This window comes from Mandrillus leucophaeus, unplaced genomic scaffold, assembly GCF_000951045.1.
Source record: "Mandrillus leucophaeus isolate KB7577 unplaced genomic scaffold, Mleu.le_1.0 Scaffold426, whole genome shotgun sequence".
Taxonomy (NCBI): Eukaryota; Metazoa; Chordata; class Mammalia; order Primates; family Cercopithecidae; genus Mandrillus; species Mandrillus leucophaeus.
In genome coordinates, this window is record NW_012104543.1 from 1,530,883 (window position 1) to 1,556,259 (window position 25,377).

At 43.0% G+C, this 25,377-nt stretch overlaps 1 protein-coding gene, 1 long non-coding RNA gene and 1 pseudogene across 6 annotated transcripts in view; 2 read left to right on the forward strand and 1 right to left on the reverse strand.

Moving 5' to 3' along the window:
• Nucleotides 1-455: 455 nt before the first annotated feature.
• LOC105548902 lies at nucleotides 456-5,169 on the reverse strand. The gene is made up of 2 exons (XR_001007466.1): nucleotides 5,048-5,169; nucleotides 456-538 (listed from the first exon to the last, which is right to left on the reverse strand). It is a non-coding gene; the product is annotated as an uncharacterized LOC105548902 (long non-coding RNA).
• Nucleotides 5,170-5,312: 143 nt separating this feature from the next.
• Nucleotides 5,313-25,377, forward strand: part of MINOS1 (mitochondrial inner membrane organizing system 1) — a 31,087-nt gene continuing 11,022 nt past the window's right edge. Inside the window, exons 1-2 of one of the 4 annotated variants that reach the window (XR_001007469.1) lie at nucleotides 5,358-5,446; nucleotides 9,123-9,307. Coding sequence is in view for 2 of the 4 variants with exons in the window: in XM_011993139.1 (XP_011848529.1) it covers nucleotides 5,383-5,446 (64 nt within the window). In the remaining 2 variants the exon portion in view is untranslated. Of the gene's footprint in view, nucleotides 5,447-9,122; nucleotides 9,308-25,377 lie in introns of all 4 variants that reach the window. The other 3 variants (XM_011993139.1, XR_001007468.1, XM_011993138.1) reach the window with 3 other exon arrangements.
• LOC105548903 lies at nucleotides 16,143-16,960 on the forward strand (annotated as a pseudogene). The gene has a single exon (XR_001007467.1). The product of XR_001007467.1 is annotated as a 40S ribosomal protein S14 pseudogene (transcript).

Below are 25,377 nucleotides of genomic sequence, written 5' to 3' on the forward strand. Positions count from 1 at the left end.
TGAAGGGACAAAATGATATAGGTCCCCTCTTGCAAAAAGAAGATATGAAATACAACAACAACAACAAAATGTGACTCTTCTTTAAGAAAGAAATTAGGGTTTTTTCCTTTTCTTCCTTTTTTTTTGTTTGACAGGGTCTTGCTCTGTCACCCAGGCTGGAATGCTGTGGCATGATCACAGCTCACTACAACCTTGACCTCCTGGGCTCAAGTGATCCTCCTGCCTCAGTCTCCCATCTAGCTGGTACTCCAGGTGTGCACCACCACACTCAGCTATATGTTTTTATTATTTATAGAGACAGGGTTTCCTTATGTTGCCCAGGTTGGTCTTGAACTCCTGGGCTCAAGTGATCCTCCCACCTTGGCCTCCCAAAGTGCTCAGATTACAGGCATGAGCCACTGCACCCACCCTAAGAAATTAGTTTTCAATTGAAGAAAAACCATGAAGAAAATCACTGGCATCTAAAAGCCTTTATTTATGCAGGTGCCGTGGTATAGAACATTCTAATCTGTGATGTTAAGGAAGCTGAATTTACAACCTAGTAGACTAAACAAAGAGTTTATGTTTAGCTGATTAACCAGTTGAGGCTAAAGTCTAGCCTATTTAAGTGACAGTCTTTGGTTTTTTATTTTTCTTCAAGACAGTGTAAAAAGATGTTGGCTCTCTTCCTTTTATAGGAGTCTGTCTTTACTCATTTGAAATGTAAACTATCTTTGTGAAACCTGTTCCAGACAATTAAGAGCAGTGCTATAATAATAATGATTACAGAATTCCAATTAGGAGCCAAGCACTATTTTAGACAGTTTGTAGTTACTAAATCAGTTTGGGCTGGGCGCGGTGGCTCACACCTATAACCTCAACACTTTGGAAGGCTGAGGTGAGAAGACTGCTTGAGCCCAGGAGTTTGAGACCAGCCTGGGCAATATGGTGAAACCCCATTTTTACAAAACATACAAAAATTAGCCAGGTGTGATGGTGTGCACCTGTAGTCCCAGGTACTTGGGAGGCTGAGGTAGGAGGATCACTTGAGCCTGGGAGGTGGAACTTGCAGTGGGCAAGATCATGCCACTGCAATCCAGCCTGGTGACAGCAAGAGACTCTGTCTCTAATAATAATAATTATAATAAAAAAAATTTAGCAGGCCAGGTGGTATATGCCTGTCATCCTAACTACTTGGGAGACCGAGGTGGGAGAATTGCTTGAGCCCAGGAGTTCGAGGCTACAGTGATCTATGATAGTGTCACTGCACTCCAGTCTGAGCCACAGAATGAGATTTTGTCTCTCAATAACATAAATAAATGAAATACTTTGACATGTCACTATCATCCTCTGAGTACTTTCTTATCTTTATTATATTAAATATCATGAGGTCATACTGACAACTGCAATTCCAATCCAACAGCACAGAGTTCTTTCTAGCTTTCCTCTTTTCCATGTTTGTAACCCTAGCAATGAGAAACCTATTTTTAATCATTTTGAATGTAACTAAGTTTATAATGAGTGTGTTGCTGGTTTTTTTTTAAAAAAAAAATGTTTTCCCACTTGTATTAATCTTTGTTCTTCAAGAAGAACAAAAACGCCAACGTTTTCATTCATTTTATTCAACCAATAAATATTTATCAAGCAGACACTATGTGTGAGATAATCTTATAGGGCTAGGGATATAGCAGTGAACAGAACATTGTACTGGGGAAGGAATGGTGGGAAAAGAGAACAATAGAAAGAAGGCTAGGAGATGGGAAAGCTGGGATCTGCGCCCAGAGAGCCTGGCTCCACATTCATGCTATCGCATCTGCCTCCGATTGCTTTTGTATTATGCTCTCTACCTTTTGCAAGAGTTTACAACTCTGTTGAATCCAATAAAAATGCCTTTGTCAGTTTTAAATCTAGACGATGTGGAGCTTTGTGCATCTTCTGTGTTGTTTAACTTCTCAGAGACTCAGTTTCCAAATGTGAAAACGAAGATACTAATCTCAACCTGCTGTGAGAATAAATGAAGTTATGCAAAGTGCCTGGAGCTATTTATGACACGCCGTAGGTATTATTTATTTAGAGAGAGGGTCTCACTCTGTCGCGCAGGCTGGAGTGCAGTGGCACCATCACGGTTCACTACAGCCTTGACCTCCCGGGCTCAAGTGATCCTCCTGCCTTGGTCTCCCAAAGTGGATTACAAGAATGAGCCACTGCACCCAGCCATGTCATAGGTATTTTAGTTAAGTTTATTTTCCTTTTCTTTTTCAACACAAATGTTACACTATACAGTTTCCCCAGAACAGGGACTTTTTCTCTTTCTGATTAATTAAATCATTTGTTCATGTATTTATTCACTTTTATGTCCATTCAAAAAGCATTTATTGAGAATCCAATATATACCAAGCCCTCTGCTAAGCATTAGGGATACAGAAATGGCACAGCCTCCATTCTCAATTTGCTCACAGTCAAAATCCAAAAGACACACAAATAATTATTTAAATTACAAATAATCATTAAAAACATAAATCATCTGATAAGTGGCTCTGATGAGAATTAGGAGAAGGAGCCGGGCATGGTGGTTCATGCCTATAATCCTAGCACTCTGGGAGGACAAAGTGGGAAGATGGCTTGAGCCCACGAGTTCAAGACCAGCCTGGGCAGCATAGCAAAACCTCACCTCTATAAAAAAGGAAAAGCAAAGAAAAATTTAAAGAATAAGAATAATAGGGCTGGGCACGATGGCTCACGCTTGTAATCCCAGCACTTTGGGAGGCCGAGGTGGGTGGATTATCTGAGGTCAGGAGTTCGAGACCAGCTTGGCTAACATGGTGAAACTCCATCTCTACTAAAAATACAAAAATTAGCTGGGGGTGGTGGCACGTGCCTGTAATCCCAACTACTCAGGTGGCTGAGACAGGAGAATCGCTGAATCTGGGAGGCAGAGGTTGCAGTGAGCTGAGATCACGCCACTGCACTCCAGCCTGGGTGACAGAGCAAGACTTTGTCTCAAAAATAATAATAATAATAATTTTAAAAAATTGAGAACTAGGAGAAGGGAAGGGTGGTCATAGAAGTTATCTTGAAGGAAGAGGCTGTCATAGCAAGGTCTGGTACAACAGAATTTTGCTGTCAAAGTTGCAAATAATAAATAGGTTAACGATGCCTATAATTCCAGCACTTTGGGAGGCCGAGGTGGGCGCATCACTTGAGGCCAGGAGTCAAGACCAGCCTGGCCAATATGGCGAAACCCCATCTCTACTAAAAAAAATACAAAAAGTTAGCCAGGCGTGGTGGTGGGTGCCTGTAATCCCAGCTACTTGGGAGGCTGAGGCAGAAGAATTGCTTGAATCCAGGAGGCGGAGGTTGCAGTGAGCCGAGATCGCGCCACTGCACTGCAGCCTGGGCGACAGAGCACGACTCTGTCTCAATAAATAAATAAACAAATAAATAGGTGAATAAATCCAATTCAGTTCAACAGATATTTTGTAGAAGACCCTACTATTCAAGGCATTGTGCTCTGACTGGAAGTATGAAGACGAAGCGGCAACTTCTAGTTCTACTAGCAGATAACATCTACAACCAGATGTTTCAGTACTAGGTAGAGAATTCAATGTAGATAGGCAGACTAGTGGGACAATGAGAAGGGGAAGGTAGCTCTAAGCTCTATATGCCTAGGCTTCGTAGAATCAGTGCAGTGTTGAAGCTTGGATAGATCCGGTGTATGAATGGGAGTCACTGACAGCTTTTTTTTTCTTTTCTTTTTTTTTTTTTTGCAATAGGTTATCACTCTGATGCCCGGACTGGAGTGCAGTGGCAAGAACATGACTCAATGTAGCCTCCACTTCCCAGGCTCAAGTGATCCTCCCACCTCAGCCTCCCAAGTAACTGGGACTAAGGGTGCACATCACATTAGCCTGGCTAATTTTTAAATTTTTTTTTGTAGAGACAGGAGTCTCACTATGCTGCCTAGGCTGGTCTTGAACTACTGGCCTCAAGCAATCCTCCCGCCTCAGCCTCCCAGAGTGTTGGGATTACAGGTGTGAGCCACTGCTCTCAGCCTTCATTGACAGCTTCTAATCAGAGGCATAACATGGTCAGATTTATATTTGTTGGTAGGATAGAAGACTAAAATCAATAACACTAGCCAGTAGGCTGGATATACAATCTTTCTTGATAGCTGTGGGCATTTGGTTTCAGGGTCTTGCAGTTACCAAAATGCAGGATGCTCAAGTCCCATATATAAAATGGCACAGTATTTGCATACGATCTACACATATGCTCACATACCCTTTTAAAAAATTACTTATTTTTTTTTTTAAGAGATGAAGTCGAACTCCTAGTCCCAAGCAATCCTCCCATCTCAGCTTCCCAAGTAGCTGGGACTATAGGTGCATGCCACTGCGCTGGCTCCCATATACTTTAAATCATCTCTAGATTACTTATAATACCTAATACAATGTAAATGCTACGTAAATAGTTGCACTGAATTTTAAATTTTGTATTATTTTTTATTTGATTAAAAATATTTCTGGTCCATGGTTGGTTAAATCCATGGACGCAAAGCCCATAGATACAGAAGTCACCCTGTATATGTGTGTGTGTGTGTGTGTGTGTAAATATATACGTGGATAGGAGGCCTGAGGTAGACGTTTTACCTGTAGATACAATTTGGCAATGTTTGCAATTACTCAGGGAGTCTGTAGAGTGAAAAGAGAATTGATGTAAGCTTGCGAACCAACATTCCTTAAACAGCGGGCAGAGAAAAGGCAGCTCTGGAGGAAACCAAAAGACAACAGCAGATGGGGAGAAGAGGAAAGAGTAGCGTTACCGGGAGTGAAACGAATAGAGGAGGAGCCGGGGAGGATCAGAGGGAGGGACAATTGTGTGGAATGCGGTACAGAGGTCAGAAAAGCGTCCATTTCATTTGGCGGTAGGTGACCTTTCCCAGAGCAGTTTCGGTGTTAGTGGTTCAGGCGGGAATTCCAATGCAAGAAACCAGCGAACGAATGAGAGAGTGAGTAGGGAAAGTGAAGGTGAGTAAGTTAGCGAATTAGCGAATAAATCAAGTCTGTGCCCTCTCTTGCCCGGGGGATTTCCAGGGCCAATGTCGCACTTTGGTGCGGAGGAAAGGCCTGGAAACGGCTTGGGGTGACGCCTAGGAAACTGTCAGCCTTGCAACCCATAGGCGCAGCCCCAAGGTCAGGGTCACCTCGAGCTTCCAGGCAACTCGTCACCTTGACGACCAACTGAAAAAAACCGGAAGGGATGGAAGCAGCGGATCATCTCGCGATACTGGAACGCCTGCGCCGGCCTTCGTGACCTAGGACTTGTTTCCAGCTCTCGCGAGACTTGAAGGGGTCGGAGCGCGGGGGCCGGCCGAGAGGAAAGCTGGAGGCGCGGGTGGGGAACATGTCGGAGTCGGAGCTCGGCAGGAAGTGGGACCGGTGCCTGGCGGATGCAGTCGTGAAGATAGGTAAGGGGCTTCTCGCCCCTGCGGGCCCGGCCGGTAGCCGAGCTGTTGGCTGCAGGCTGCGCTGCCCCGGAGGAAGGAAGGAAAGCCCCACGGGAGGTCAGGCCGCTCGGCCTTTTCCGGCCCCTCCGGCCCGGGCGAGCCGCCCGTTCCCAGGCGGGCGGTCACTCGGGCGGCGCACACAGACCCGAGGAGCCGGAGCCGCCGCCTGGGTGCGGGGTGGAGTTGCAGACTGGAGGAGGTGGTCGGGGTTGGCAGGTGTCAGGACAGTCGCAGAGCTCTTGAGTGGAAGCCAGTGTCGGGGCACACCCTCGTGCCGGAGCCGCGGGGTTCTCCTCCTGGGTGGTGCATCCCCCGGCACGCGGCGGGGTACCGGCTTAGGAGGCCACGCTGCTCCCCCGCGGAAATCGAAGTGCCTTCTGCAGAAGGTCACCTGGAGCATTTCATAGACACCGCCAGGTCCTGATGCGAGTTGCTGTCATTTCCGACTTGCCACCTGATTTATTTGAGTCAGAGTAGTCTGGGGCCTGAACTTAGAGACAGAGTGGTGATGATCTGGAGAGAACTCCGCTGAAAAGTAAGAAGTTGTTCACGTTCAGTCCTTAGTGGAACTCTGCGTAGTCCTTTAACACGTGCTCAGTGACGGCACAAATTATGAAGTCACTGTATGGCGGGGAGGAGAGAGGAAACTCGTTTATTGAGCGTATATGGTCTTCATTGTGCGAAATAATCTTTTTACAGGCTATGAAATGGAGTCAGGTGAAGGAATTTGCCCACGGTCACAGCTAACAAATGGCAAAATTAGGGATTTAACCTAGGTTTTCTGGGGTCAAGTCCCATGCTCCTTCTTTGGTATTAATTTTTGTTACCGAAATGTGATGTTTTTGTGTGGTAATCTTAGGGTATTTAAGAGGATTTAGGATTGTGTCTTTGAATGAAAACATTGAGGAATAAGATTGTAAGCTCCATGAGAGCAGGGATGTTTTCTGGTTTAGTCACTGCCCCATCCCCAGCCCCTGAAAGAGTGCTTAATAAAAGTTGTTGAGAGTGAGTCAATAAATGAAACAGCTTATCAGTTAACATTTCACCTCTGAATTCAGCACTTACAGTCAAGTGATTTGACGCAAGTTATTTAACTTTTCTGTGCCTGATTCCTATTTGGAAATTGGCAGTAATAATTATTACTATCTCATGGAGTCGTTGGGAGGATTAAATTAGTGAATTCGTGTACAGGCTTGAATATGGATCACTTAGGAATGGGTCATTTTGGAAGCGACTAAACAGCCACTTTTGTTTTGTTACTGTTAAACAGCTTGCAGTTCAGAGAGAAGACTTAACACCTAGATATGAAATGACCAAAGTAGTTACTAGGCAATGTCATGTAGTTAAGAAACTACATGACACTTTGAGCTGGGCGAAGTGGTTCAGGCCTGTAATCCCAGCACTTTGCGAGGCCGAGTTGGGAGTATTGCCTGAGATCGGAAATTGGAGACCAGCCTGGGAAACAAAGTGACACCCTTATCTTAAAAAAAAAAAAAAGAAAATGGGGCTTTGGAGGTAGACAGAGCTGAGTTTGAATTATCCACTCTCGCTCTTCTCGCCCATCCTTACTAATTTTGTAGCTTTGGGTAAAGTCTCTTTCTCATCTACGAAGTGGTGATAAAAAGAAATTTACCTGAAAGTATTAAGAAAAGTAAAGGACAGAAAAATACATAAGCTACTTAGCACAGTGCCTGGCGCTTTATGTATACAGTAAACGGTAGTCATAATAACCGGGTTTTAAAGTTTTTTTTATGTATTTTGTTTTATTTCTATTTATTTTTAATTAACTGACTTTTTGTGTAGAGACAGGGTCTCCCTATGTTGTCCAGGTTGGTCTCTTAACTCCTGGGCTCAAGCGATCCTCCTGCCTCAGCCTCCCAAAATGCCAGGATTACAGGCATGAGCCAATGCGCCACACTTAAAATAGTTGTTTTTTTATTTTTTGAAATAGGATCTCTCTCTGTCACCCAGGCTGGAGTGCAGTGGTGGGATCTCGGCTCACTGCAACCTTCGTCTCCTTGGGCTCAAGTGATCCTCCCACCTCAGCCTCCCAAGTAGCTGGGACTATAGGTGTGCGCCACCATGCTCAGCTATTTTTGTATTTTTTGGTAGAGACGGTGTTTTGCCGTGTTCCTCAGGCTGGTGTGAAACTTCTGGGCTTAAGTGATCTGGTCTCTTCAGCCTCCCAAAGTGCTGGGATTACAAACTTGAGCCACTGTACCCAGCCAGTGGTTGTTGATACTAATATTATTGTGCTACTCAAGACCACGTGAGGCAGTGAATAGTGTCACTCTGTCTCTCATGCGTGGAACATTGGTAGGAGTGCGTCATATACATGCGGAGTAATTAAATGAGGCAAGGTAATGTACGATCTCAGGTATAAGTTGAAATGAATGATTCAGACTCTTGCTGTAGGTTTGTATATTAAGTGACTGAAGGGATGGGCTGAGGTCATTCAGTAAGACTCTTATTGACCTTTGTGGAATGGCTTGGGATTGAATAGTCAGGTAGGATGGAAGAAGAACTTGACAAAAGCCAACTTGGATTTTCATGAGGAGTAAATTGAAGCACACAGAGGTTAAATAGCCAGAAGTGGCGGAGCTGGGGTTAGAGCCCAGACACCCTGATTTCAGTGCAGAGAGGCTGGTTTAGGTGGAGTCAGAACTGTGAAATGTCTTAGAGATATTCCATTTTATCTTGGAGGTGTTTGAGTTGACTGTTGACTTTTTCACATGCATTCTGCATATTCAACACCTCTGCCTTAAAAATCTATTGCTTCCAGGGCTCACTAGGCATAGGCTGGTGAGTGATCATGGGATGGTTTCAAGCAACAAATATTTATTGAGCTATGGGTCAGTCAGCGGGCAACTAGAGAAGCATAAGACATTTCACTGCCCTCAACAGGGAATTGATGTAATATATTAGGTTACCATTTAAAAAAAAAATTGGCAAAGACTGCAGTTACTTTTGCACCAACCTAGTAAATGAAATTTTAGTACGATTGTTCTGGCAGAATGAATTTGGAGCAGAGGAAACTAGCAGTACTGTGATTGTGAGGTGATAAAAGTCTGACCTGTTAGACTGGAATAAATGGGCATATTTGAGAAATTTCAAACTTTTTCCCATCTGTGACCTAAGGGAGTTGTCCTGTTGGGCTGAGAGAGACGGCAGAAGAGAGAAGCAGCAAGGGAGGCTTTAGTCTGAGTTGTCTTTGAGACGATGAAGGTGGACGCTCTTCTACAGTGACTGTGTTGCTTCCTGTTTTCTCTGGGTAGTGAGGTTCTGGAACTCTTTAAACCTCATTGGCTGCTTGCTTTTCTGGTATTTCAAAATGGAGATAGAGACTCAGGGAATGGCAGCCTGTGGTAATATAGGTAAGAGGTTTGGTGGAAGATACAGACAGGAAGAAAAGGCCAATGCAGGCTTTCCGCTCCATCTTTATAACTTCCTTGTGGGTTTTTGTTGTTTTTGAGACAAGGTCTCATTGTGTCACCCAGTCTGGAGTGCTGTGGTGCAATCACGGCTCACCACAGCCTCGACCTCCAGAGCTCAGGCGATCCTCCCACCTCAGCCTCCTGAGTAGCTGGGACTGTGGGTATGCACCACCACACCTGTTTAACTTTTGTATTTTTTGTAGAGATGAGGTTTCACCATGTTGCCCAGGCTGGTCTTGAACTCAGGGTCCAAACGATCCACCTACCTTGGCCTCCCAACGTGCCGGGATTACAGGCATGAGCCACCACACCTGGTCCATCTTGATAATTTCATACTCTGGCTTGGCACAGACTGAAGGGAAGCCATGGTGAATGCACAGCAGCTTCTGTGAGTCCTTCTCTGTTTGGTTGTCTTATACCTAAAGTGTTTTGCTTCCAGGGTTCACCAGGGTTATTTTCCCACTAGTTTGCTGTAAGATGACTATTGTAATCACTCGTGTTTAGCACAGGTGTTGTATAGCTGAGTTAAATAGCTTTCTTAAGCCTGTACTTTAGGGAGTGGTCGCTTAAAAAAGTATTCTTCAAGGATCTTTTCTCCTTGAAGCTTGAATCTTAATAGAAACTTACCGTATGATTTTGTCCTGTAGGAAGAGATACATTTATTTATAAACACTCTTGCCCCCATTACTGTCTTAAGAAAAGCAATTCTAGGCCAGGCACAGTGGCTCATGCCTATAATCCCAGCACTTTGGGAGTCTGAGGTGGGAGGATCACTTGAGTCCAAGAGGTCGACACCAGCCTGGGCAACATAGTTAGACCTCACTGCTGCAAAAAATATATATATATTAGCTGGGTGTGGTGGCATACACCTGTGGTACCAGCTACTTGGGAGGCTTGAGCCTAGAGGTTGAGGCTGCAGTGTGCTGTGATCACACCACTACACTCCAGCCCGGATGACAGTGACAGAGCAAGACCTTTTCTCAAAAAAAAAAAAAAGAAGAAGAAGAAAAGCAGTTATATTTTACCTGTTTATTCGGGTTTTAAAACCTCTATTTATTTTGTATCAAATAGTGTGGAAGAATAGGTGATTTCTAGTATGGTTTGAACTGATAAATTAAGCTCATGGATCCGAAAACAACAGCAAAAATTAAAACCCGTGTCTCTCTCTTCGTGGAAGGCAGGTCTGAGTGATGGGCACAGTGGGCCCTTACTTGTTTTGTTACACATCCACTTCTCTTTTTTCCACTCTTTCAGCCCTTATTCCTTTCTTTTTCTTTATTCCTGTCACATTTTTACACTTCTTTTTGACTGCTATTGTTATTCCTGCCACTGCCACTACATACATTGCCTAGTTCATCTATAAAGTTTGACATTGATAGGTCTTTTTTCCTTAGTAACCCTGTTAGCATTTAAGAAGTTCCTAGGTATTCTGTTTATTCTTTATCACATCATTTTTCTTAATAGCATGTTTCACCATTTGAAATTTGTAGTTGGCTTCTTTACTTGATTGTTCCTTCTCCCTGGAATGTAAACTTCATAAGAACCGAAGGCTGTTGCGTTCACTGTTGATCCCTTAACCCCTGGTTTAGAGGAGGCGTACAATAATTATTGTTAAATGAATGACATGTATTGCTGAGAATTGTGTAGACTGTTCTCTGCCCATATTTGCTTCTTAGAGTGTGTTTATTAACTGAATGAATTAGTATTTAACTGAAAAACTCCAAGTAAAGTAGATTTCTGCCCGTTCACATGTTTGATCATGTATCCTTGTGTTCTGGGGACTTATACCAACTTTTAATTTCATCTGGGAATGTAAATTACTGTCAGTAGATCTTAATAATAAAGTAGTATTAAAAATATTTGGGAATAGTCAACTGAGAAACATAAACCAGAGAGCACTTTTGTATTTAAACAAGTAGAGGGATGATGTTGGTTTAAGGGGTAGTGCCAAAGCCTTATTGCAGGAAATTAAAAAGGAGTGAAGAATATTACATTTTATGAATGGCATGTTCCGTTAGTTTTATGTGAATGCGTCATTAATGGGTTTTGCTTATTTTATGGATTTATTTTTAAGTTTTATCAGATTTATTAGATGCTCTGGCTTTCTTTATCCACTCAGTTCAAGGGCTGTGTTGTTTATTTTCCTTGTATGTATGGATAATCTGTCTTAGTGCCCATGAGCATGAATCAGCCACACATTTCTTGTTAGTGAGACTAGAAGGCGTAGTGTCTGATCAACAGAGGAGACTTTAAATCGTTCTGGTCTCCACAGAGCCGATGTCCTCAGCTTGGGCTTGTCACCCTGGACTGGATGGGAGGTTATGTCTGTTTTCAATTTCCCAAGGAAAATAAGATTTTAGGAGATGAGAACAGTCAGACTTCCAGGGGCTGCTTCCCTGTGGTTTGAGAATTTATGAGTCCTGCAAGTGTGGGTCATAGAAGCACTAGGCCGGGCACGCTGGCTCACGCCTGTAATCTGAGCACTTTGGGAGGCCGAGGCGGGCAGATCACCTGAGGTCAGGAGTTCGAGACCAGCCTGGCCAACATGGCGAAACCCCGTCTACTAAAAATACAAAAAAGTAGCCGGGCGTGGTGGTGCACACCTGTAATCCCAGCTACTTGGGAGGCTGAGGCAGGAGAATGGCTTGAACCCGGGAGGCGGAGATTGTGGTGAGCCAAGATCCTGCCATTGCATCCCAGCTTGGGCAACAAGAGCGAAACTCTGTCTCAAACATACAAACACAAAACAGAAGCAGAAGCACTGTCATTGCCCTCAGAGTTCTGTTACAACTTACTCTTCTTGAATGCCGAAGGCTTGCACTGGCAGGCCGGGGACCTCTTGACCAAATTGATGTTGCTCGTGTGACAGTGACCAGGCCTCAAACTATGGATTTGCCAGAGGACACTTTGAGGAAAATCTGATTCCAGCACTTCCTGGATTCATGCGGAGGTCCTGGGAATCCTTAGTGTGATTTGGAAAGCTTTAAAATTGGCTGTGTCCCTTTTCTCTTTGTTTTGCTCCAGTGTGAGACCAGAGTAAGGAATATCTAGTTTTACTGATCCATGTATTGGCCTAGAATTCTAGTTTATTCTAAAGGAAGTCAGGTTGTGTGGCAACTCTATTTTAGCGTTTGAAGAAATTCATTGAATGGTAAGCTGAAGAGTGACATGGTTGGAATTTTTGATTTCAGAAAAATCGTTTATAAGAATGAATCAAGGGCTAGCTAGGATGAAGGCAGGGAGGAGATGTCATGGTGGAGGGAGAGGTCGCCCAAAGCTGGAGAGTTTCCTGGAGAAGGCTGTCCTGGCAAGCCAGGTGTGTCTAGCACAACAATGATTTCCGTTATCTTAGTAGCAAGGAAAAAGGCAAGTCATGGACATTTTCAAACAGCCTTAGAATGTATTCAGTTCAGTGAACTGTAGTGGCGGACACAGGCATTTTGTTTTTCTTTTCCTCATTTTTTTTCATTTGAAATAAATGTACCAGTAAATACCTCTCAGCCTCAGTTTTCTTATCTATAAAATGATAGTACTTGCTGCAGAGGGTTGTTGCAAGTGAGGATAAAATGAGATAATCTCTAGAGCAGTTAGGACGTTGCCTGTACTTAACTAAATATTAACTGGAGGCTGGGTGTGGTGGCTCATGCCTGTAGTCTCAACACTTTGGGAGGCTGTGATGGGTGGATCGCTTGAGGCCAGGAGTTTGAGACCAGCCTGGCCAACAATGGCGAAACCCAGTCTCTACTAGACGTACAAAAAAATTAGCTGGGTGTGGTGGTACGTACCTGTAGTCCCAGCTACTCGAGAAGCTGAGGCATGAGAATCGCTGGAACCTGGGAGTTGGAGGTTGCAGTGAGTTAAGATGGAGCCACTGCACTCCAGCCTGGGCAACAGAGCGAGACTCGGTCTCAAATAAATAAATAAAAGCTGGAGGTTGACTGAAGAGTGGAGGTAAAAGAGTTAAAATAATTAACACATTTACCCTGATCTTGGCTATTGTGGGTCGTAGGTGGGTCTTATTGTGGGTCTTGGCTACTGTGGGTCTGATAATCAATATTCTAGTTTATATATGTCATAGTAATCATTAATGTATACTTCTTGAAACAGTTTAATACCGGGTATTGCAGTAAGCCTTGGCAGGGGGTGGCACACAGGTGAATAGGCACTGGCCCTACCCTGGAGGGGCTTACTACCTTGAGGAATGTGAAAGGGACGAGGGATATTTGACCCCCATTTTGGAAAAGATGCAGACATTTAATAGGTGGACCAGGTGTTTCAAGCCTTCTAAGTGTCCCAGGGGAGAGGGATACTTTGGTTCCTTCTGGGAATGATGAGAATGACCATCACTTATTGAGCACTTAACCGCATGCCAGGCACAGTGCTAAGCATGTTATGTTTTACATCATTATCTCATATCCTTGTAAGGTATTTCTCCATTTTTACAATGGAAGCTCACGGTGGCAGAATCCCTCCTTTAAGATCACAGGGGCTACAGCTGCAAGGGTAGGAAGGTGAACCCCATTCTTGTAGCTATCACATGCTAATGCAGGAGATTTTATCCTTTAGGGGTTAGAGGACTTATGGGGGGGAGGAGGGCAAAAGAAGAGGCAGGAAAGGCGGAAGGGTGTAGGAAGTTACAGGGATTTTTAAAACTATTTTGTTGAGATATATTTCATGGCACAAATTTTCCTATTTAAAGTGTACAATTTTAGTTTATTCACCAAATTGTGCAATTATCACAATCTAATTTTAGAATATTTTAAGCTTCCCCCAAAAGAAACACTGGACACAGCTGCTCCTATTCCCAAACTCTCACCAGCTACGTTAGCCCCAAGCAACCACCAATTTACTTTCTGTCTCTGGAATCTCCTATTCTGGACATTTTACATGAATAGAATGATATAATATGGAGTCTTCTGTATCCGGCTTCTTTCACCTAGGTAGTGTTTTCAGTACTCGTCCTGCTGTTGCATTTATCCGTCCATCACTCTTTTTTTGTTTCCGAATAATGTTGTGTGGTATATTTGTACTACATTTTCTTTATCCATTTGTCAGTTGGTGGACATTTAGTTCGTTTACACTTTTACATTTTATGAATAATGCTGCTGTGATCAAGTGTACACGTTTTTGTTTTGTTTTGAGATGGGGTCTGTGTTGCCCAGGCTGGTCTCAAATTCCTGGGCTCAAGTGATCCTCCTGCCTCAGCCTCCTGAGTAGCTTGGATTACAGGTGCATGCCACAGTGCTCAGTCCCCCAATTTTTATGTGGACCTGTTTTCATTTCTCTTGGATATATACCTAGGAGTGGAATTGCTTGGTTGTTTGGCAATTCTGTGTTTAGCATTTGAAGAAATTCATTGAATGGTAAGCTGAATAGCAACATGGTTGAATTTCTGATTTCAGAAAGATCACTGAAGTGATGAGAATGAATCAGAGAGTGCTAGGATGCGGGGGCAGGGAGCTAGCTTAGTATATTATTGCAAATCTTGCCAAAGATGAGCTGATCAAATGAGGGGAAGCATGAACTAAGATGGGAGCAGCAGGAGTGGAAAAGAGAGATATAATGGTGCTAGTACAGAGGTTATATTTACAGAACTTGAAATGCAGGCTAAAGAGTGGGAGGAGTCAGGTGGTGCCAAGCCTACATAAATGAGCATGGTAACGCTTTTGACAAATAGAAAAGGCAAAGAGGGGAATAACATTTTGTAGTTTCTTAATTTCTAGTGTGTCTTGAGATAGGTCTCTATATGCAGCTCAGTTAACAGAGATGAAAGTTACTGGTTTGTCATGCATTCATCTTCATGAAAAGAAAGGATTTGGCCTTACTTCTTCCTTGTTAAGAAAGTATATGGCCAGGGCTGGGCACGGTGGCTCACACCTGTAATCCCAGCACTTTGGGAGGCTGAGGAGGGTGGGTCACCTGAGGTCAGGAGTTTGAGACCAGCCTGGCCAATATGGTGAAACCCCATCTCTACTAAAAATACAAAAATTGGCTGGGTGTGGCAGCGCATGCCTGTAATCCCAGCTGCACAGGAGGCAGAGGCAGGAGAATTGCTTGAACCTGGGAAGGGGAGGTTGTAGTGAGCCGAGATCAGGCCATTGCACTCCAACCTGGGTGACAGAGCAAGAAGGCTCTGTCTCAAAAAAAAAAAAAGAAAAGAAAAGAAAAAAGAAAGTAGGACAGTAAAAGACTTAGCAGCTTACTTGCCTTAAAATTAACCAGCAGATTTTATGTATTTGTTCAATAATCAAGTATAGTTAAATTGCTTGAAGTCATTTTAATGTTTAAAAAAATACTAAAAGAGGCCATTGAATAGTCATGGAAAAAGAAAGCAAATTATTGTTTTTCTTTAAGTATCAGTTCATCTGATAGATGTGGGTTACCACAAAGCATTGGTGGCTCACCAAAAATTGCCTGTTGGTAGCCTGTGTTTGCAAACTGATACCTCTCTATTTCATGGAGTGATATCAATTAGGTTATACTTAAATACTTCAAAGGCTTTTGATTGTTTATTGGTTTGGATTTTAAATTAGTACATGTTAATTGTTGAATTGGGTAGCCACGTTTTGTTTGTCTTATGTATATTTAAACAATGTGACCAAAAATACTTTTTCCATTTGCGGCGGCAATATGAATAATGGAACATTGTGACCTTCTAGAGAAGTATTTTCTGTTAGTATTACAGAATAATGTAATTAGGCGCTATATGGGACTTGAAAACATACTTAAATTTTTGTTCTGGCTGTGGTTTCATGCTTTCCTAAAATGTGGCCTGTAACAGTTTATTAGTAAATACGCTGAATTGCTTTCTTTGGCAAGTGCATTTCGGTATTGAATCCAAGTAAAAACACAAATATTTACTTATAAAAGTCATTTGGTGTAGTAATATTTTTCCTATGGCCACTGACCCACTAGTGAAATGTTAGGGCATTGCTAGATTGGATCCTGTTTATTTAAAGGCCAAGAGAGGGAGAGAAAGAGAAAGCTAACATTAATCGAATGCCTATTATGCCATCATATTTGGTACACTATTATCTCTTTTTTGCTTTCCCAGCAACTTGGGAAGTTTATATTCTCTCTGTTTTTTCAGCAAGAAAAGTAATGCTCAAAGAAGTTTATAGAAATTGAGAAGCTGATTTTTAAATCTCTGAAAATGTAAACAATCCAAAATAGCCAAACCAATTTTCAAAAAGAACAAAGTTGAGATTCTTGTATTAGCTGATTTTAAGGCTTACAGTAAAGCTACAAGACAGTGTGGTGGTGGAGAAGAGCTGCACATATAAATCAGTAGAATAGGATAAAGTCCAGAAATAGACCCATACATAAATGGTCAATTCATTTTTGACAAGGCAATTTAATGGAGAAAGGAAATTATTTTCAGCAAACCATGCTAAAACAACTAGGTTTCCGTATAGAGAAAAAAATGAGCCTCGCTTAAAAGGATCGTAGACCTAAATGTAAAAGCTAAAACTGTAAAACCTATAAGAGCTTTCCAGTGTGGAGTCTGGAGACAACGTGCAGAAATGGCATCTCGAAAGGGGAAGGAAAAGAAGGAAGAACAGGTCATCAGCCTCAGACCTCAGGTGGCTGAAGGGGAGAATATATTTGGTGTCTGCCATATATTTGCATCCTTCAATGACACTTTTGTCCATGTCATGGATCTTTCTGGCAAACAAACCGTCACCATGTGACTGGTGGGATGAAGGGGAAAGCAGACCGAGATGAATCCTTGCTATGTTGGCTACCCAGGATGTGGCCCAGAGGTGCAAGGAGCTGGGTATCATTGCCCTACACATCCAACTCCGAGCCACAGGAGGAAATAGGACCAAGACCCTTGGACCTGGGGCCCAGTTGGCCCTCAGAGTCCTTGTCTGCTCTGGTATGAAGATCAGGAGAATTGAGGACTCCACCCCCATCCCCTCTGACAGCACTCACAGGAATGGGGGTTGCCATGGTCGCCGTCTGTGAACAAGACTCCTCAAAATATTTTCTGTTAATAAATTGCCTTCATGTAAAAAAAAAAATAAAGTAAAACCTGTAAGAGAAAATCCTTTGTGACCTTGGGGTCAGAAAAGATTTTGGGGGATACAAAAAGCAGTTTCAAAGAAAACTGATATACTGGATTTGATAAAAATTAAAAACTTTTGCTCTTTAAATCGCACTATTAAGAAAGCAAAAAGGCATGTGTCTTTACAGCAGCATGATTTATAATCCTTTGGTTATATACCCAGTAATGGGATGGCTGGGTCAAATGGTATTTCTAGTTCTAGATCCCTGAGGAATCGCCACACTGTTTTCCACAATGGTTGAACTAGTTTACAGTCCCACCAACAGTGTAAAAGTGTTCCTGTTTCTCCACATCCTCTCCAGCACCTGTTGTTTTGACTTTTTAATGATCGTCATTCTAACTGGTATGAGATGGTATCTCATTGTGGGTTTGATTTGCATTTCTCTGATGGCCAGTGATGATGAACATTTTTTCATGTGTCTGTTGGTTGCATAAATGTCTTCTTTTGAGAAGCGTCTGTTCATATCCTTTGCCCGCTTGTTGATGGTGTTTTGTTTTTTTCTTGTAAATTTGTTTAAGTTCTTTGTAGATTCTGGATATTAGCCCTTTATCAATTTATTGTGGCACTATTCACAGTAGCAAAGACTTGGAACCAACCCAAACGTCCATCAGTGACAGACTGGATTAAGAAAATATGGCACATATTCACCATGGAATACTATGCAGCCATAAAAAAGGATGAGTTTGTGTCCTTTGTAGGGACATGGATGAAGCTGGAAACCATCATTCTCAGCAAACTATCGCAAGGACAAAAAACCAAACACTGCATGTTCTCACTCATAGGTGGGAATTGAACAATGAGATTACTTGGACACAGGAAGGGGAACATCACACACTAGGGCCTGTTGTGGAGTTGGGGGAAGGGGGAGGGATAGCATTAGGAGATATACCTAATGTAAATGACGAGTTAATGGGTGCAGGACACCAACATGGCACATGTATACATATGTAACAAACCTGCATGTTGTGCACATGTACCCTAGAACTTAAAGTATAATAAACAAACAAACAAAAAAAGAAAACAAAAAGGCAAGCCACAGAATGGGAGAATATACTTGTAATACACATGTCTGATAAAGGGCTTAGAATTCATAAAGATCTCATAATTTTAAGGTTCCCCGGCCCCCACAGACTCAGGGTCTCACATGTTGCTCAGGCTACTACTTCTGGCCTCGAGCAATCCTCCTGCCCCAGCCTCCCAAAATTCTGCAATTTAAGATGTGAGCCACTTTTCCTAGCTTTTTTTTTTTTTTTTTTTTTTGAGATGGAATCTCACTCTGTCACCCTTGCTGGAGTGCGGTGGCACAGTCACAGGAGCCTCAGCCTCCCGGACTCATGATCCTCCCACATCAGCCTCCTAAGTAGCTAGGACTACAGGTGCATGCTACCACATCAGGCTAATTTAAAAGAAAATTTTTCTTTAATCATAAGAAGACAACAACACATGGGTAAAATTATACCAGTGGTGGATAGGCACATGAAAAGATACTTAACATCAGTGGCTGTTAGTGAAATGCAAATTAAAATCATGAGGTATACCTACACACCCATTAAAGTAGCTAACATTTTTAAAACCTGCCAATACTAAGTGTTGATTAAGCTGTGAAGCAACTGAGACTCTTATACGCTGTTCATGGGAATGGGAAATGGTAGAACCACTTTGGAAGACTGTTTAACCGTTTCTTATAAAGTTAAACATATGATATAGCCATTCTACTCCTAGATGTTTACCAAAGAGAAATGAAAACGTATCCACACAAAGACTTACACATGAGTGTTCATAGCAGCTTTATTTGTAAGAGTTAAAAAACTGGAAACAACTGAGATACCCATCAGTTGGTTAATGGAAAAACAAAATGTGGTCTGTGCTTAAAGTGGAGTATCAGTAATAAAAGGAAACCAACTACTTTTATACAACAACGTGGATACATTTCAGAATCATTTTGTTGAGTGATAGAAGCTGGACACAAAAGAATACATGCTGTATGATTCTAGTCACATACAAATTTCTAGGAAATACAAACCAATCTAATGAAGTTGAAGGAAAGAGGGGGAAAAACAGAATAATTAAAATGACTAAAGAAAGCATAGTCCAGCTGGGTATGGTGGCTCAAGCCTGTAATCCCAGTACTTTGGGTAGCCGAGGCGGGCGGATCACGAGGTCAAGAGATGAGACCATCCTGGCCAACATGGTGAAACCCCGTCTCTACTAAAAATAAAAAAATTAGCTGAGTATGGTGGTGTGCACCTGTAATCCCAGCTACTCGGGAGGGTGAGGCAGGAGAATCTTGAACCTGGGAGGCAGAGGTTGCAGTTAGCTGAGATCACACCACTGCACTCCAGTCTGGGGACAGAGGGAGACTCCATCTCAAAAAAAAAAAAAAAAAAAAAAAAAAAAATCATAGCCCGTAATTCTTAGGTCTCGTAAACTTGTCATTTTTAAAAATAGAAGGTAGAGATTGTTTTAAAATGCTCTTTAGATAGATAGCATGAAAGAGAAAGAAAGGATAAATGAGTACACATTAGAAAAAATGTTGGCGGCTCTAGATAAATGAGGAGGTGGTCTAAGAAGACAGCAAATGAAAGCCACCCCTTCCCCCCCAACCCCCACCTCCGGCTTTTTTTTTTTTTTTTTTTGGAGACAAGGCCTTACTGTTGCCCAGGCTGGAGTACAGTGGCACAATTGTGGCTCACTGCAACCTCCACCTCCTGGCCTCAAGCGATCCTGCTGCCTCAGCCTCCAGAGCAGCTGGGATTACAGGCTCGCACCACCATGCCCAGCTAGCAGATTGATCTTAACGGATACTGAGAGACAAGGTATATTTGGGAGGAGTCGAAATCTAGTGCTTTTACTTCAATTTTCTTTATCCAATCTAAGCCATTAGGATGCTTAGGATAATTTATAATTATTGTAACACTCTGACATAATTGTCGACAGATTTGTAGACTTACCTTACTTTGACAAATGTTTACAAGTTAGAACAAATGTTTCTGATTGTTTGTCAGAACCTGCACATATAAAGCACTCAGAATTCCTGTTTGATAGATTTTAAATGATTAACTAAAGCAACTGATTTAAGCAACATAATTCACTTTTTACTAGGAAGGTAGTCTTAAGAAAGCTGCGAGTTTCTTGGCATCATTTCAGATGACTAAGTTGAAATTCATTTGCTGTAGGAGTTTTTTATTTATTTCTCCTTTTTTTTTTTTTTTTTTTTTTTTTGAGACAGGGTCTGGCTCTGTCACCCAGGCTGGAAGGCTGGAGTGCAATGGCAGGATCTTGGCTCACTGCAACCCCCACCTCCCGGGTTCAAGCATTTCTCCTTCCTCAGCCTCCCAAGTAGCTGGGATTACAGGCGCCCACCACCACACCTGGCCACTTCTTGTATTTTTAGTAGAGACGGGGTTTCACCGTGTTGGCCAGACTGGTCTTGAACTCCTGACCTCAAGTGATCCCCTAACTTCAGCCTCCCAAAGTGCTGGGATTACAGGCGTGAGCCTCTGCGCCTGGTCAAAATTTTTAATTTCTTTACCATTTCAGCATAGTCCTGTATGTGAGAAACCATGAGCTTGTTAGCTCATAAATATCCTATTCTGATTAGATGCAAAAATATATTACTGTTTCAATCACATATTTTGTCTTGACACTAAAATAAATGCTACTCATTGTATGTATTCCCAGACAAGATTATGAAGAACTTATCTTTCTCTTTATTCCAGCTGCAACTGGATTTTTTTTTTTTTTTTTTTTTTTGAGACAGGGTCTTCCTCTGTCACTCAGGCTGGAGTGCAGTGGCACAATCACATCTCACTGTCACTGCAGAGTGCTGGAATTACAGGTGTGAGCCACCATGCCCGGCCTCAACTTGAAATTTATTTTAGCTCATAACTTCTACTCTAGAAGATGTTTTAAGGCCGGGTGCGGTGGCTCACGCCTATAATCCCAGCACTTTGGGAGACCAAGGCAGGTGGATCACTTGAGGTCAGGAGTTCAAGACCAACCTGGCCGACATGGTGAAACCCTGTCTCTACTAAAAATCCAAAATTAGCTGGGCATGGTGTACGCGCCTGTAGTCCCAGCTGCTTGGGAGGCTGAGGCAGGAGAATCGCTTGAACCTGGGAGGTGGAGGTTGCAGTGAGCCGAGATCACGCCAGTGTGCTGTAGCCTGGTGACAGAGTGAGACTTCATCTAAAAAAAAAACGTATTTTTTCTTTATGAAAGCTAAATTCTTTTTTTTTTTTTAATTTTATTATTTATTTATTTATTTTTGAGATGGAATCTTGCTCTGTTGCCCAGGATGGAGTGCAGTGGCGCGATCTCCACTCACTGGAAGCTCCACCTTCTGGGTTCACACCATTCTCCTGCCTCAGCCTCCCAAGTAACTGGGACTGCAGGTGCCCCCTACTGCGCCTGGCTTTTTTTTTTTTTTTTTTTTTTTTTTTTTTTAATAGAGACGGGATTTCACCATGTTAGCCAGGGTGGTCTCGATCTCCTGACCTCGTGATCCGCCCACCTCAGCCTCCCAAAGTGCTGGGATTACAGGTGTGAGCCACCATGCCAGGCCAATTCTTGGTTTTATAATGTATGCAAGTCCAGGGATTTGGAGAGGTTTTTTATGGGGCTTGGTAGAGTAGTGCAACCTTTAAGAAAGACTCTAACCAGGCGTGGTGAGTCATGCCTGTAACCCCAGCACTTTGGGAGACAGGCAGGTGGATCACCTGAGGTCAGGGGTTCGAGACCAGCCTGGCCAACATGGTGGAACCCCACCTCCATTAAAAATACAAAAATTAGCTGCATGTGGGGGCACGTGCCTGTAATCCCAGCTACTTGGGAGGCTGAGGCACGAGAATCACTTGACCCCAGGAAACGGAGGTTGCAGTGAGCCAAGATCGCTCCACTGCATTCCAGCCTCGGCGACACAGTGACACTGTCTCAAAAAAGAAAGACCCTAGAGTGCCGCTGTACTGTCATGTCAGCTGGGTGCTGCTTCCTCGCCTTACTGTCCTTGCCGGATTTTAGCAGGCTCTCAGAAGGCCTGAAACTCAGGCAGATTCTTTCAACACCTCTTCAGATGCTGACTTGGGATATCATCGTTTGTATCAACACATCCTAAATGCAGAAACATGGGTGTACTTAAAAATATTTGACTGCCTTTTCTGTTTGTCTTTGTCCATGAGGCTTTTTAATATACTCTTTCCTATGGATCCCTGATGTACGAATTGTCATTAAGTGTGGCCACTTCCCCCTTCTCAGAAGTTCCTAGTCCTGGTCAAACCCTTGCTTTTGCCTGTACTGGTTGTCTTCCATACCATCTCTTTCATTTCTGCCTATCATGGAATACAGGAAAGGTGGAGGGAGGGCTGTTGAGAGACCACAGGATGCAAGGCTGTAACATTTCCAGTCAGATGAGCCGAGAAGAGTCTGGAGTCTGGACCTTAGCTCCCACTTGCAGTTGCTTTGGGGCTGCAGAAGCCAACTGGTATTTTCACCTCTGATGGCGGCTTCTTCAGATCTGTCCTCATTGCTGCCATAGTGAACGACAAAAAGTACACATCTGATGTATAGCTTCTCTACTTAATTCCGTCTGTTGCTTCCTTATTGCTTACAGGGTAGAGGCCACGATCCTTAGATGGATGGCATAAAAGGTTGTCTTGCTTTATCTCCTACCTCACACTTGATAATTTGGCAGCAAGGAGCTTGCTGTAGCTCCTGTCTCTTGCCACCTTCCCTCCTACTTCCTTCTCTAGCCCCCCTGGACAGTGGGTATCCTCAGTGCTCCTAGTACATCCTGTTTCTGTCATTGTACCCTGTACTTCGTGGGTCTGATTATCAGCTGGCTCCAACACTGAAACAGTGAACATAGTGCAGGAACTTATCATTCCCCAGGGCGTGGCATAGTGCCTGGCACACAGTAGGTACACGGTTTGTATAATTAAGGAAATGCCCACACATAATGTTGGCCATAAAGAAGTTTGGAAGATGTTGAGTTTTCCTGTGGTGGGTTTAAAATGTATTATAATAGCTTCATATGTCTGTGAGGAGGCTGCACTGGGAGCAGTATAGTGTCAGGATGAAGCACCATGCCTCTGGAGTCAGGCTGCCTGGCTCACATCTCACATGCCTGACCTGAGGTTCTGTGCCTCAGTATCTCTATAAAGTGGGGCTCATAAAATAAGTTTATTGTGAAGATTAGATGAGAAAATTTAATCCTTGAGCATAAGTGCTTAGTGAATGCTATTCCTTTTATTTATTCTTCCAGAAAACAATGTAGATGTTTTTATAAATCAAGTTATATTATATTTTATTTATTTATTTATTTTTGAGACAGAGTCCTACTCTGTCACTCAGGCTGGAGTGCTGTGGCGTGATATTCAGCTCACAGCAACCTCTGCCTCCCAGGTTCAAGAATCCAGTTATATTTTAGATTGATTAAGGGAATTTAGTGTTAAAAGACTATCTGATGCCTGTTGTAAGTAGCATCATTGTTTTTATAATTATCCAGGTAGAAGTTCTCAGCTTTTTCTTTGACAGCCTTTCCCCACTCACCTCACCTTATAAAAAAGCCCAGATACATACCCCCCACACCCACACATAAACCCACACCCACACTCTCTCTTTCACACACATTCAGTCACCTCTCTCTTAGACACACACGCACACCACTCTGTTTTTTTCTTTGTTTGTTTGTTTGTTTGTTTGTATTTTTAGTAGAGACAGGGTTTCACCGTGTTAGCCAGGATGGTCTCGATCTCCTGACCTCGTGATCCGCCCGCCTCGGCCTCCCAAAGTGCTAGGATTACAGGTGTGAGCCACCGCGTCCGGCCACCACTCACTGTCTTAATGGATTGTTAAGCCCTATATATTCTGCCAGCAAAATGCTCTTCCTTTCCAAGCAATCCTACACACCTTAGAAGAATCTGCCTAGAGCAGAGCTTCAGTCATGTTATTCCTTCTAAAACATTCTTTAGGGAAGCCCACTGCTGACTGAGTGAAGTGCTGTAGACCCAGCTTCTGGTGCCTTCTGCAGAAAGGCCCGAGATTCCTTTGTAGCCTCCTCTCCTGCTGTCCTGGATGTGCCTCATGCTTCAGCTGGATTGGGCCACTCCTCAGTTCCCTGCACTGCCCTGCTTTTCTGCCACTGAGTGGAGTGCGTTCCCTTCTCCACAAACTTTGGCTGTTAAATGTCTGCCCTTCTGAGACAACTCAAATGCCACCTTCTTTTTGACAACTTAAAAAAAATCTCCCTAGCCAAATGTATTCCCATCTGCCTTCTCTGGACCCATAGAACAGTGTCATTTCATGGCACTGCGGTTATGCTTTTAATCAGTTTTCTGGGTGAAATGGACTTCTTTCTGACTTCTTACCCTTCTTTATCACAAGCTCCCCAGGGAAGAGACTGTCTTATTTCTCCGTGATCCTTGCTGAAGCCAGTACTCTGGCCCTTTAGTGCTCAGTAAATATTTGGACTTTCGATTTGTTCTTGAAGTGTTTTTTTTTTTTTTTTTTTTTTTGTGGGGGAAGAAGGTGAATCACAGTTACTATGTGCAATGTACTGTTCTTCCAAGGGTTTTACACATCTCGTGCGGTTTCATCCTCACACTGTTCCCCAGTTAGAGAAAGGCACTGTTAGTGTTCTTCTTTGCCATATGCAGAAAGTGAAACATAGAGAAGTTACATAGTTTGCCCAGGGACTGAGACACACAGCTAGTAAATAATCTAATAGTATTCACAATCGTTTTAACCTGTCTTACCCCAAATCCTTATAACCTCAAAACTGAAGAATAATCATTGTACAACACTTTCCTTCCCTGCCCCCCGACCCCGAGACAGAGTCTTGCTCTATTGCCCAAGGCTGGTGGAGTGCAGTGGCACAATCGGGTCACTGCAGCCTTGACCTCCCAGGCTCAAGCGATCTTCCCACCTCAGCCTCCCACAGCGTCCGAGTAAAGCTGGGACTACAGGCGTGCACCACCATGCCCTGCTAAACTTTCCATTTTTCAAAGAATAAACACTCTATACTGGACTGATATTCTCCAAGGATAAAGGAAATCTTCCCGAGTGCCTTCTACTTAATAAATGTTAATAAATGTTGATCAAGTTAGTGTATGAAGGGAAATACATTAATGATGCTGTTTCTCCATTGAGTTTTTTTTTTTTTTGAATTTTTATTTTTTACACGGAGTCTTGCTCTGTCACCCAGGCTGGAGTGCAGTTGGCGTGGTCTTGGCTCACTGTAACCTTTGCCTCCCAGGTTCAAGTAATTCTGCCTCAACTCCTGAGTAGCTGGGACTACAGGCGCATGCCACCACCCAGCTAATTTTTTTTTTTTTTTTTTTTTTTTTTTTAGTAGAGATGGGCTTTCACCTTGTTGGCCAGGCTGGTCAGGAAG